The sequence below is a fragment of the Myotis davidii genome, unplaced genomic scaffold (genome assembly GCF_000327345.1).
Source record: "Myotis davidii unplaced genomic scaffold, ASM32734v1 scaffold9, whole genome shotgun sequence".
Lineage (NCBI taxonomy): Eukaryota > Metazoa > Chordata > Mammalia > Chiroptera > Vespertilionidae > Myotis > Myotis davidii.
In genome coordinates this window covers 1,631,363-1,644,037 of record NW_006299435.1, presented here as the reverse complement: position 1 = coordinate 1,644,037, position 12,675 = coordinate 1,631,363, and the positions used below count along the sequence as shown (strand labels likewise).

The window sequence follows — 12,675 nt, the reverse complement described above, 5'->3', positions numbered from 1 at the left end:
GAACCAGGCCCTTCCACACAGCCCGACAAGGCAAGCTCCAGTGCACAGATGAGGAAAGGGAAGCTCAGGAAGGCTGACGGAGCTGCAGGAGGTCACCGGGTGATAAGTGGTGGAGCCAGGATTTGAACCCAGGTCTATCTGGCTCTGAGTCCCTGCTCTTTCCATTGGCTTATGCTGCCTTTCTTCCCAGAGGTATCATGTGCTAGGAAGGGGGCCAAGGCCTCTCCTCCAGTGCTGGGCAGATTGCTGAAGCTAGGACTCAGAAGAAAAGTAAAAACAGAGGATGATTTAGGGCAGAAAACGGCAAACCACGGTCTATGAGCCAAATCTGTCTTGCTGCCTGGTTTCGTACAGTTAACAAATTAAGATTTTAAAAATATTTTTAAGTGGTTGAAGAAAGTAAAGATAATAATAATAGTATTTCAGAAGAAATGAAAATTATATGAAATCCAAGAGTCAGTATCCAGGAGCAAGCATCCTGGCCCTTAGCCCTAAAACCATGACTGCAACCAACTCCACCTCAGCTCAGGCCTCTCTTCCCCTTCAGTAAATTGCTCCCTGACTCTGGGGCCTGGAAGCCAGGGAGGCAGGAGCAGATTGCCCCCACCCTTTCGGGGAGAACCTCCGGGCACTCACCATGCTCTGCACCCGGTTGAGATTGCTTCTCTTAGGGCTTGGTGGGTTCTCCATCCTCAACACCATCTGCAGCACCATCTTGGTATTCTGAGGAGCTGAGAAACACAGAGAGAGAGCACCTCTCCTGTCCCTGCCTTCCACCCTCCTGCTGCTGCCCAACATCCTCTGCACCTCTCTGCAGACTCCTGTCTGCCTTCAAAAGTCTACATGGCACAGTCAAGAGGCATCTACACTGCAAGAGAAGGTGGGACCGTTAGAACCCAGCCACCACACTCGCCACCCTGATCCCCCACCACCAACAGCTTAACCTCTCCCTGTGGGACCTGGAAAAGTGGCTCTGAGAGGGAGCAGCAGGTGGTAAGGAGCAGCAGGGAAACAAAGCTGCGAGGAATGTGTAGGCACTTTTGACGTAACATGGACAGAATGCAAGGCTCTCAGGATTGTTAGGGACCTCAGGGGTTCACATGCTGACCTTGGCCTGAAGTAGATAGGAGGGGCTTGTCTCTGTCAATCACAGCATTCGGCTCTAGGAGGGGTGGAAAGGTGCCTGCCGGTGAGTTACCGGTGCTGCAGAGGGCGTGGTGGTCTGGGCAGCAGTCTGATGCCTTATGGCAGAATGCATCGCAGTAGCAGTTTCCACTCTTGCAGTGGTTATCTATTCCAAGGCAGCAGAGGGGCTGGGGCTGGGAGCAGCTGCCTGCAGAAAAGGGGACATTGAAAAATAGATATATTTAGCCCTAGTCGATTTGCTCTGTAGATAGAGTTTCTACTGGCAGACTGAAGGCTATAAATTGATTCTAGTTAAGCTCACATAGCTCGGTTGCAGGCTTGATCCCTGGTCAGGACACGTGCAGGAGGCAACCAATCCATGTGTCTCTTTCACATCCATGTTTCTCTCTCTGTGTCTCCCACTTCCTTCCACTCTCTCTAAAAATCAATGAGAAAAAAAACTCTTTGGATAAGAATTAACAGCAACAGCAACAAAATATTTAACAAATGGTGCTGGAAAACTGTATATCCAAATGCAAAAGAATGAATTTGGACCTTTACATCACAGACTATACAAAAATTAACTCAAAAAGGATCACAGATCTAAACATAAGAGTTAAAACTATAAAACTCTTAGGCAAATACATAGATGTAAATCATCATGGCCTTGGGTTAAGCCAGAGTTTCTCAGATATGATACCAAAAGCACAAGTGAGAAAAAACAAAACAAAACAGATAAACTAGGCTTGATCAAAATTTGAAAGTTTTGTGCCTCTAAGGATACTATCAAGAAAGTAAAAGGACAACCCATTGAATGGGAGAAAATATCTGCAAATCATATATATGACAAGAGAATTTTATGTAGACTATATAGAGAACTCCCACAACTCAACAAAAAAAGACAAATAACCCAATGTTTAAATGGACAAAGGAAATATCCAAAGAAGATATCCAAATGGCCAATAAGCTGGTGAGACATCATTAGTCAACAAGAAAACGCAAGTCAAAGCCACAATGAGATTATGTAACCGGACAACCAAGGGGTCTGGGCTGCCTGTCGCCACTTGAGCCAATTAAGTGGAGACAGGGTTGAATCATACCAGCATTTACTCCAAAATGCTGGCAGTATGGGAGAGCAGCAGGTCATCCACAAAAATCTGCTCTGACCCCCCTTGTCAGTTGGCTGATTATATACACAGGAGGAAAAAGATAACTACATGCAGCTGTGAGCTACAATTGTAACATGAAAAGGGGAGGGTGGTGTTTGCAGTCCAACCTTCAGAAGCTCAAAGTCTGATAACAAGGTGGCTAATCTTCTATGATGTTACAAACAGCTCAGCCCATTCCTGGGACTGGAGAATGTGAGAATGGTCAGCGTTCCTGAGGCAAATGCCTGGAGGGGGTCAGGGTCCCGGCACAGCAACCAAATCAAAGCATGTCCTGTCCCTGTTCTGTTCTCAAAATGTATTTCTTTCCTGAGTAATGGGCCCATTTGGGTTCTGAGGTGTCTTATCTTTTACAGGCCTGTTTCATCCTCCAGTTTCCCAGGGTCCGTAAGAAAACTTCTTCTCTACAGTAATTGAGGTAAATAATTATTAGACAACTGTGGCTCTATTCTCATTACACGTCCTTCCCCACTCTCAGTACCACTTCACACCAACTAAGATAGCTAAAATAAAATAAAAAATAACAAGTGTTGGTGAGAATTTGAAGAAATTACATACATTGCTGATGGAATTGAAAAATGGCTAACACACTTTGAAAAAGATTTTGACAGTTTCTCAGAATGTTTAACATAGAATTAACCATATGGTTCAATAATCCCATTTCTGGGTATATACCTAAGAGAACTGAAAATATTTGTTTACATAAAAACTTGCACATGAATGTTCTTAGCAGCATTATTCATAACAGCCAAAACAAATTGAAACATTCATCAACTGATGAATGGCTAAAACAAATATGGTATATCTACACAATGAAATATTATTAAGTCATAAAAAGATTGAAGTATTGATTTTCCTGCCATCCACTATACAATGAGAGGGTTTATCTTCTTTAAGAGATGGGGGAAGCAAGGCATTGGCAGGTCGGGGGAATGGTCCAGGTGACCCAGTAATTCTGCGGCTCAGGTGGGAATCGGTCCCAAGTGTTCTCATGCCCAGGACTCTCAGTGCTCTTCTCTACTTTAACTTGACCTTCCCAGTTGCCTCCTGGTAGGTTTGCACCTGGGGCTTTGTTTAGGGATAAGCTTGAGGGCTTTCCAAAGTTGACATGATCAACAGGGAGCAGGCCTCTGAGAAGACTAGGTGTGGCCAAACCAGCCTGTTATGGAAACAGGGACCATGGGAGTCTGGTGAAAGGGGAGCAGTGGCCCAGAAGGTCAGACCTCTCAAGGTGATGGCGGGCTGGAGTGGAGGCCTCTGAGATTGGCCTGACTTCTGCCTCATGTTCAGTTAGGAGCCTCCTGCAAATGATTAGTTTCCTCTCTCACATCATGACTCTTCCCAAGTGCCTGTTCCAGCATCAGGTTGTCACCAATACCAGGGACGGATCAAAGAGGATTACAGCTGGAAAAGAGCCCCAGGGACCAATCCAAACAAGGGTTGTAGCCCATTTGTGAGTCAGAGATCAATTCTTTGGTCATGACTAGCATTCATTAAGATAGGATAAGATAGGCTAGGATAGGATAGGATAGGCTAGGATAGGAGTAAAATATAACAGAGTAGAAAATATCCACATACATTGTTTATCTATATATATAAAAGCCCTAGTGACCAAATGACCATTCAACCAGTCACTATGACGTGCACTGACCACCAGGGGGCAGATGCTCAACATAGGAGCTGCCCTCTGGTGCTCAGTGTGCTCCCAAAGCCAATCTCCAGTGGCTGACCAACTTCCCGCAGTCCCTCCCCCAAGCCGGCTGGCCCCAATTGGCCCTGATCACTGGCTAAGCTGAGGGACCCCACCCGTAAACAAATTTGTGCACTGGGCCTCTAGTATGAGTTGCTTAGAGTTCTTTATGAATTTTTTGCTTGTTTTTATATACATGGATGTACTTGGTCACAGTGTAAAATATATTTATTAATGTGGATTGTGGCCAGCAAAGTTTGAAAGCCACTGATCTAGAAATAGAAAAGCCATTTTCTCAAGGTCATGCATGAGTGAGTGACAGAGCTGGGAGTAGAACCAGCCACCACACCACCCTCAGGTAAACATTTAAAAACACACACACACACACACACAAAAACCCCTCTGGTTGCACTTGCCACCAATCTCTGCCATTCTCTAAGCACTTTACAGACTTCTGCTTTTGAGTCTTTGTTCAAGCTGTTTCCTCTGCTTGAAAGACACTTCCTCCCATAGGCACTAGAACACATTCTTATCTTTCAAGGTCATGTTTAAATTCAACCTTCTTGGGGCTGCTAAGGAACTAGCTTATTATTCTGAAAATGACAAAGAATCAAACATTTATACAATCTTTTCATACAAACTAAAGGGAAGTGTCTTCTTTATAGAAAAACTCCAGCTAATAAATGCAGAAGGAATGATAGAATTAGAAAACCACCATTTGGCAACCACCAATGAAAACAATTAATCTAATCAGCAATAAACAGATGCACCTGACTAACCAAATTTAACACCAATAAACATAGGACAACTGAACATTGTGTGTTTCCTTCGAGATGTTGTGTCTCCTTCAGGACGCAATAGGAAGTGCCCAGCCCACCTATGGAGTATTCCTGCCAAAAGAAATGGACCTTAAGTACCAGGTTTCAGAAAATTCAGAGGACAGAGGGACACCCACAGTGATTCATTCAGACAAGTCCACAGTGTAGGACATTCTGCAGGACAATTGGCCTGATTTCTTGAACAGCATGAAAAAAAGAAGAAAGAGGGAGTGGATATAGATTTAAAGAGACTTAGGAAATATACCAGTGCCTATGGGAGGAAGGGTCTTTTAAGCGGCAGAAACAGCTTGAACAAAGACTCAAAAGCAGAAGTCTGCAAAGCGCTTAGAGAATGGCAGAGATTGGTGGCAAGTGCAACCAGAGGGTTTTGTTTTATTTTGGTTTTTTGTTTTGTTTTTAGAAAGAGGGAGTGGATATAGATTTAAAGAGACTTAGGAAATATACCAGTGCCTATGGGAGGAAGGGTCTTTTAAGCGGCAGAAACAGCTTGAACAAAGACTCAAAAGCAGAAGTCTGCAAAGCGCTTAGAGAATGGCAGAGATTGGTGGCAAGTGCAACCAGAGGTTTTTGTTTTGGTTTGGTTTTTTGTTTTGTTTTGTTTTTAATGTGAACCTGAGCGTGGTGTGGTGGCTGGTTCTAATCCCAGCTCTGTCACTCACTCATACTATAAATGTAACGTATAGACCTTGTTTGGATCATTATTCAAATAAGCCAACTGCAAAAAGTCCTTTTTGACAGTTGGAAAAATATGCACACTGATAGACATCAAATGATAGTAGGTAATTATTTTAATTAGTTCAGCTCTGATACAGTGTTGTGGTCATAGTTTTAAAATATGGTGGATAAGAACCGGGGTTGATAATTTTGAAGCTAGCCGATAGGTACATTTGGTTCATTACACTATTCTGTTCCAAAAACACATTTGTGTGTGTTTGGAATTTTCCATAACAGTTTTTTTTAAATAAATTTGATTTATTACGAGAGGCCCTCCTACATACTCCCAGCTGAGATTAACCTTTTCTTCTTACTGTTAAAACCTATTGATTTTACCTTCTAACATAGCATTAATCCTTATCTCCATTTTTTTTGCCTTCATACATTTTTATACTTTTCTTTTTTTAAATTTTATTTTCTTGTTTAAAGTATTACAAATAGTAGTACATATGTCTCCTGTTTTTCCCCCATTGACCTTCCCCTGGCCTCCCGTACCTCCGCCTCCCACCGCCCCCCCCTCGCACATGTCCTTACCCCACCCTGTATACTTTTCTTTTTTTAAATTTTATTTTCTTGTTTAAAGTATTACAAATAGTAGTACATATGTCTCCTGTTTTTCCCCCATTGACCTTCCCCTGGCCTCCCGTACCTCCGCGCCCCGCCCCCCCTCCGCACATGTCCTTACCCCACCCCCTAGTGTTTTGTGTCCATTGTCCCTGTCTCCATTATTGTTACAGCCTTCTTTCTGGAGGTGTGTATCAGTCTTCCATACCAGAAACTTGAGGGCAGAAAATGCATTTTTGTATATCTAGTGCCAAATAATTTTTTTCTTAATTTAATTTAAAAGATCTTAATTGAGCCTAGCTCATGTGGTTCAATAGTTAAGTATTGTCTCATGAACCAGGCGATCACAGTTTGATTCCCGGTCAGGGCACATGCCAGGGTTTCAGGCTTAATCCCTGGTAGGAGGGGTGCAGGAGGCAGCCTATCGATGTATCTCTCTCATCATTGATGTTTCTTTCTCTGTCTCCCTTTCCCTTCCTCTCTGAAATTAATAACAACGTATTTTAAAAAATAAAGAAAAATAAATAAATAAAAGATCTGAGTTGAATTCTTGGGCTCACATTGAGCTTCCACTGTGTCCATGGGCGAGGAGAAAGTTACCATTTCTAACAGTCCTAACTGGTACCATCAGAAAAATGATAGTACAGTAAGGGAAAGAAAGTCTACCGCCATAGTGACCAAGCACCCTTCACTCATTCGTTCATTCATTCATTTTGTTCTATTTGAGTGACACTCTGAACCAGGTACCATGGTGGATCATGGAGATATATTCCACTGTGCTGTGTCTGCCCACCTCACCCTTCCAGGAGTTCAGTCTAATGAACAGAGCATCATCATACTGCAAGTAACCAGAATGTCATTGTACTGGAAAGTAAGTGCTGCACTGCAGTTAAGAGGAGAGAGCCACAGGGTCTGGTACAGGGGCAGTGAGCCCATCAGAGAAGGCTTCCTGGTCAGGAACCACACCTCAAGTGGCTCCTCTGTGACCATCCCATTAGCTTCAGATCAAGAGGCTCATAAAGGGACAAGTTGTGGAGCCAGGAACAGGCCCAAACAGGGCTGGTTGAAGAACCCAATGCTAATAATTTGCACCCCTCCAGAGCAATACTCTTTAAACATGTTTTACAATTTTATATTGAAGTGGGTGAGCACTGCTGGGGAAGATTGAAGAAGGGGGGCACAGGGCAGCCTCCTCCTCGCCTCTATGGTTCCCAACAATCCTGCTCCAGCCCCAAACTTGCAAGCCCTACTCAGCAAAATTGAAGCCCTGTCCTTCCCCAAAAGTCCTTTTTCACAAAGCAATTTAATAACATGTCTGTTATTACTTAAGCATGTCCCTTAAGGCTCCCACCCTCAATATTCCTACCATTGACATCTAGCTTTCTCACCAAAGAAGTTCTGGTAAATACAACTTTAAAATATATGTATTATTTCAGAGAGGACGGGAGAGGGAGAGAAACATCAATGGTGGGAGAGAAACATCAATGGTGAGAGAGAATCATAGATCGGCTGCCTCCTGCATGCCCCCACTGGGGATCAAGACCGCAACCCATGCATGTGCCCTAACTGGAAATTGAACCAAGACTTCCTGATTCATAGGTCAATGCTCAACCACTGAGCAACCCTGGCCGGGCTGGTGAATACAACTTTATCCATCCATTGCATTTCCAGGGATGTTTGAGCAAACCTAACAGGTTGGTGCATGGCAGCTGCCCAGTTAATCTGGATCTGAGGTTGTCACACCACCTTCTCCCCTTCCCATCCCCCCTCAGCAATAGTGCACATTCTAGAGCCCCATGCTACCTCTACTCACAGGAACCTCTCCAGACACAACTCTGGACTCCCCAACCAAAACAGACCTTCCTAGGTTAATCACCAAAGGACATCTTATAAATATAAAGATGGGTACACAGAGAAGCCACAGTACACTAGCAAGTGCTTAGTAAGTGTCTGAATAAATGGATTACTTAATTACTGAGTTAGTAAGTATTAACCCCAAGGAGGTAAATCATGCCAGGAACACAAATGAATGAATGAATGAATGAATGAATGAATGAACGAACAAATGAACAAGTAAAAGAAAGAAAGAGACTAGAAGCTTGGGTCCCTTTGACCAGCAAGCCTGGCTCCTCACCTGTCTCCCAATTTGGGGCCACAGGACTCAGCCACAGCAGGAGTAGGAGAACAAGCCACATGGCTGCAGGCAGCAAGCAGAAATCAAGTGTTTCAGGGACCAAGGCTGAAGCTTTTAATACCCCATTCCACTATGCTCATTTGGCATCTGCATCCCTGGGGAGGAGCCAGCTGACACCTGGGCAGAGGGTGAGGGGTTGTGGCACTAAGACAGTAGCACAGGTGTCCCAGCTGCTTGGAATAGTTTGCCCAAGCAGAAGTAATACAAGCAAAACAAAACAAAAAAAAACCACCTATTTTTCCATCTCTTGGTGTCTTCAGGCATGTGAGAGAAGCAGAAGCAGAGAAATCAGAGTGCTATTGCTGTCAAGGACTTTGGAGAAGATCTAGTCTGACCCTCCCATTTTATAGATGAGGATACTGAGGCCCAAGTAAGCCAAGAGGCACCCATTTTCACACAGCTCGAACATTGTAAAGCTGAGGTGAGAACTCCAATCTCCTTGCTCCCACTCCAGCATTCTTTCAACAAAATGCAGTGGCGGTGCCCAGCTGGCATGGCTCATTGGTTGAGCATCGATCTATGAACCAGGAGGTCACAACTTAATTCTGGTCAGGGCACATGCTTGGGTTGCGGGCTTGCTCCCACTGGGGAGTGTGCAGGAGGCAGTCAATCAATGATTCTCTCTTATCCTTGATAATCTCCCTCTCCCTTTCTCTCTGAAATCAATAAAAATATTGTTTGGAATTCTTCTGTGAGGAAGATTTGCCTCTTATTCCTCATTTATTTCATTATTTAAATCAGTATGAACTCATGTACATTTGACATGTACTTTTTCAATATATATATATATATGGACTTCTTATTTCTGAATAATTTTAGATTTACTGAAAAGTTGCAAAAATAGTTTGAAATTTTTGTATACCCTTTACCCAATTGCAGTTTTCCTTAATGTTAGCATCTTTCCTTTTTCAAAACTAAGAAACGAACATTGGCACATTATTTTGAATTAAACTCTAGACTTTATTCATATTTTACCAGTTTTTCCTTCTGGTGTTCTTTATTCTGGTCCAGGATCCAACCCAGTGTAGCACATTTCATTTAGTCAGCATATGTCATAGGCACTTCTGGTCGGTGAGAGTTACTCTGACTTTCCTTGTTTTTCATGACCTTGAGAGTTTTGAGGTCAGGTATTTTGTAGAAAGTCCTTCAAATCGGGTTTGTCCTGTGTTTTGTCATGGTTAGACTGGTGTTATGGGTTTGGGGAAAGATTTTACCACAGAGATGATGTGTCTTACTCATCATATCAGGTAAATGATATACACATGACACCCCTAGTGAGGTTAACCTTGATCACTTGGTTATGGTAGTGTTTATCTGCCAGGTTTCCCCATTGTAAAGTTGCTATTTTTCTATTTCCACACTTTTCTTTTTTTAAGTGAATTACTAATTCCAGCCCATGCTAAGCTCCATCTCCCAGAGGGGAAGAATTTACATATATTGTTTGGAATTCTTCTGTGAGGAAGATTTGCCTCTTATTCCCCATCCATTTCATTATTTATATCAGTATGAACTCATGTACATTTGACATATACTTTTTCCTCTTTTTTCACAATAACTTTGTGTTATAATTTTTTCCCCATGTTACTATCATGGTCTTTATAACCATCATTTTAATGGTTGCATCTATTTTTTTTATATTTTCCATTATTAAGTTTTCAGTCTTAAAAATTATGCTGCAGTAAACATCTTTGGATACAGCGTTCTATGGTTCTTTGTATTCCAGCTCCGAACACAGAATCATAGGAAGCATTCAATAGATGTTGATTTGGGGTGGACTGGTGGATGGATAGATGGATGGATGCTAGGCTAGCAATATAAACCAGTGGTCCTTTGAACAGTCCTCTCACTCTTGGCCTATGAAGATCTTAAGTCTAAGTTAAATGTGTAGAAGAGAAATGTGAGAACTTCCTGGAAATCAAGGTCTGGCTTTCTGTGATCCACACCTAGTTTGTAACAATAAACGAAGGTCCTTAGAACCAAGTAAAGACTGTGTACTGTAAGCTAGTTTCCTACCTCTGGCTGGAACACATTTGGATACTTTATCAGTTTCAGCAGTCTTTCACGTGGCCTTACTTCTCTCAGCTTATCTTGATTTTAAATACCTAGGGTGCTTTTACAGTGATGGCGAACCTATGACACGCGTGTCAGAGGTGACACGCGAACTCATTTTTTTGGTTGATTTTTCTTTGTTAAATGGCATTTAAATATATAAAATAAATATCAAAAATATGGCTTTGTTCTACTATGGTTGCAAATATCAAAAGATTTCTATATGTGACACGGCACCAGAGTTAAGTTAGAGTTTTTCAAAATGCTGACATGCCAAGCTCAAAAGGTTCGCCATCACTGTTTTAGGACATACAAATATCATCAGATCTCCTAGTTTAGTTCCTGGCAAGGAAAAAGCTGGCAGTTTAATAATAAAGTGAGTGAAGGACATTTGGAATGTTATCTATTCTGAGAATGACTGCTGGAGAAAACAAAACAGAAATCATTGCAAAAAAAGAAGCCAAGGGATGAGAACAGTTTCATCACTTCAAAATTTGGGAAAGCAACCACTGCAGAGATTTGGTGGTAAGAGATAAGACAGCTAAGAGCGGAGATAGTCGGAGCCAAGGTTGGAACACCCTCTGTCCCTTGTCTCACTTTTGATCATTCTTTTTCCCACTGAGAGGCAGGGAGGGAAAAACATGATCAAGAGCAGAATAAACCCCAAATGGTTCTCCCACTCTCCAGGAAGAGTCGTGTCTATTTTATAGAAAGCTAATGAATAGTTGAACCCACACAGACTCTGAGGGGGTGGACTCCCATCTATATTAGAGTCCCCTGTGGATCCCTGGGGAAAAATAATAGGGATACCTTAAAGACAGACCCTGCAATTAGAGACCCCCAGGGTTAGTTGGCTTCATATTCATCTCAGATTTGAGTGAGTGTTCTACTGAGGCTCTTTTGGTTGGAAGAAACCAGATCTGCTCATGCTGGTAGTAATAAGGTCGAGAACCATTATTACAAAGATCCATGTGGCGAAGGGGAAAACTGACCAAATTTGCCTGACTACAGGATCCAGTGACTACAAGGGAAAGGGAGGCAGCCAGGAAGAGCACATGTGGGCTGAACCTGTCAGGGCCTCTTTCTGCCCAAGACCCTCGGGCTTCTGGTTCTTCTGGCTTAACTTGGAAGGGCTTGTGCTGGGTCTTTGGGCTGTCATTGAGTGAATGCAGAGGAAGGGCTGCTGAGTTTAGAGTGATTAAAGGGGACAGGTGTTTGACAGTGGTAAGTCAGGGCCACTGCTGCAGCAAAAGCATCCTTGTCAGCAAGGACCTTCAAAGGGTCCTTTCAGCTGTCCATTTGCTTCCACGGAGGACAGTTCCTTATTTGAATGGCCACCTGGCAAGTCATTCATTCATTCCATTCATTCACATGTCTGTTGCTCTATTAGGGGGAAAATACTAAATAACAAGATTGTGTGAGACGTGATCTAACAGGAGGTTTAGTGAGTGTCAAGGGCTCACACAGGGTGAGTACAGTAGAATGCTGTTGGGGAAGGCCAGGATATAGTTGAGTTAGCTCTTGAATGGAGGAAAGACCAAGGTATATTTGGGAAACTACTAGTGGTTCAAGAGATCTGGCTGGGAAGCTGCAGTGTGGCCCTGTATTGAAGATTCTTTATGTGCCAGGGGAAGGGACCAAACTTTGTCATTTGGGGAGAGAATACTGGTTTTAGGTAAGGGAGTGTGACCCCACAGTAATGTTTTCTGTCCTCCCCACTGTCCAATCTCTTTATCCACACTATGGAGGGCAATAGGTTCCCAAATAGTTGATGGCTGATTCAATAGGAAAAAACTGGCATGGCTGGAGGCGGTTGAGATGTAAGAAAAGAACCTGATTTGTGTGCTAGTGGTAGAAAAGGAACGAGATAGATTTCATTTAAAGAGTGAAATCAATTGAACTTCATGATGAGTAGTAGGAAGGAGATAAAGGAGACAATACTTTACTAGCCAAACGTGCCACCTAACTCAGAGAGGAAGGAGTCGAAGACAACTAAATTTAGAAATTGGGGTGAATAATGATTAGGTTTTGGAAAACAGGATATTTATGTTTCATATTCATCTCAGATTTGAGTGTTCTATTGAGGCTCTTTTTTTAATTTTTTTTAAATTTTATTAAATCTTTATTGTTCAGATTATTACATTTGTTCCTCTTTCTTTCCCCCCATAGCTCTCCTCCACCCAGTTCCCACCCCACCCTCTGCCCTTACCCCCCACCACTGTCCTCATCCAAAGGTGTGCAATTTTTGTCCAGTCTCTTCCCGCACCTCCCACACCCCTTTCTCCCCAGAATTGTCAGTCCACTCCCTTTCTATGTCCTTGATTCTATTATATT

General features: G+C 42.8%; 1 protein-coding gene across 2 annotated transcripts; it reads right to left on the bottom strand.

The window, feature by feature from the left end:
* Window positions 1–525: 525 nt before the first annotated feature.
* LOC107184871 (tubulointerstitial nephritis antigen-like) lies at window positions 526–8,332 on the bottom strand. 2 transcript variants are annotated; one of them, XM_015571309.1, is made up of 3 exons: window positions 8,233–8,332; window positions 1,109–1,333; window positions 526–731 (listed from the first exon to the last, which is right to left on the bottom strand). In XM_015571309.1, the coding sequence occupies exons 1-3, from the start codon at window positions 8,291–8,293 to the stop codon at window positions 544–546; spliced, it is 474 nt and encodes a 157-aa protein (XP_015426795.1). In that variant the 5' UTR covers window positions 8,294–8,332; the 3' UTR covers window positions 526–543. The 2 variants fall into 2 exon arrangements, with proteins under 2 accessions (XP_015426795.1, XP_015426796.1); XM_015571310.1 differs by having other exon boundaries at window positions 1,199–1,333.
* Between the last annotated feature and the right edge of the window lie 4,343 nt (window positions 8,333–12,675).

Excerpts from the sequence above, each read along its gene's own strand:
- LOC107184871 (XM_015571309.1), bottom strand. The coding sequence starts at position 8,293 with ATGTGGCTTGTTCTCCTACTCCTGCTGTGGCTGAGTCCTGTGGCCCCA. Across the intron at positions 1,334-8,232 it reads GGCCCCAAATTGGGAGACAG|GCAGCTGCTCCCAGCCCCAG; the intron begins GTGAGGAGCCAG and ends CCTTTTCTGCAG. Across the intron at positions 732-1,108 it reads CCTATCTACTTCAGGCCAAG|CTCCTCAGAATACCAAGATG; the intron begins GTCAGCATGTGA and ends TGTGTTTCTCAG.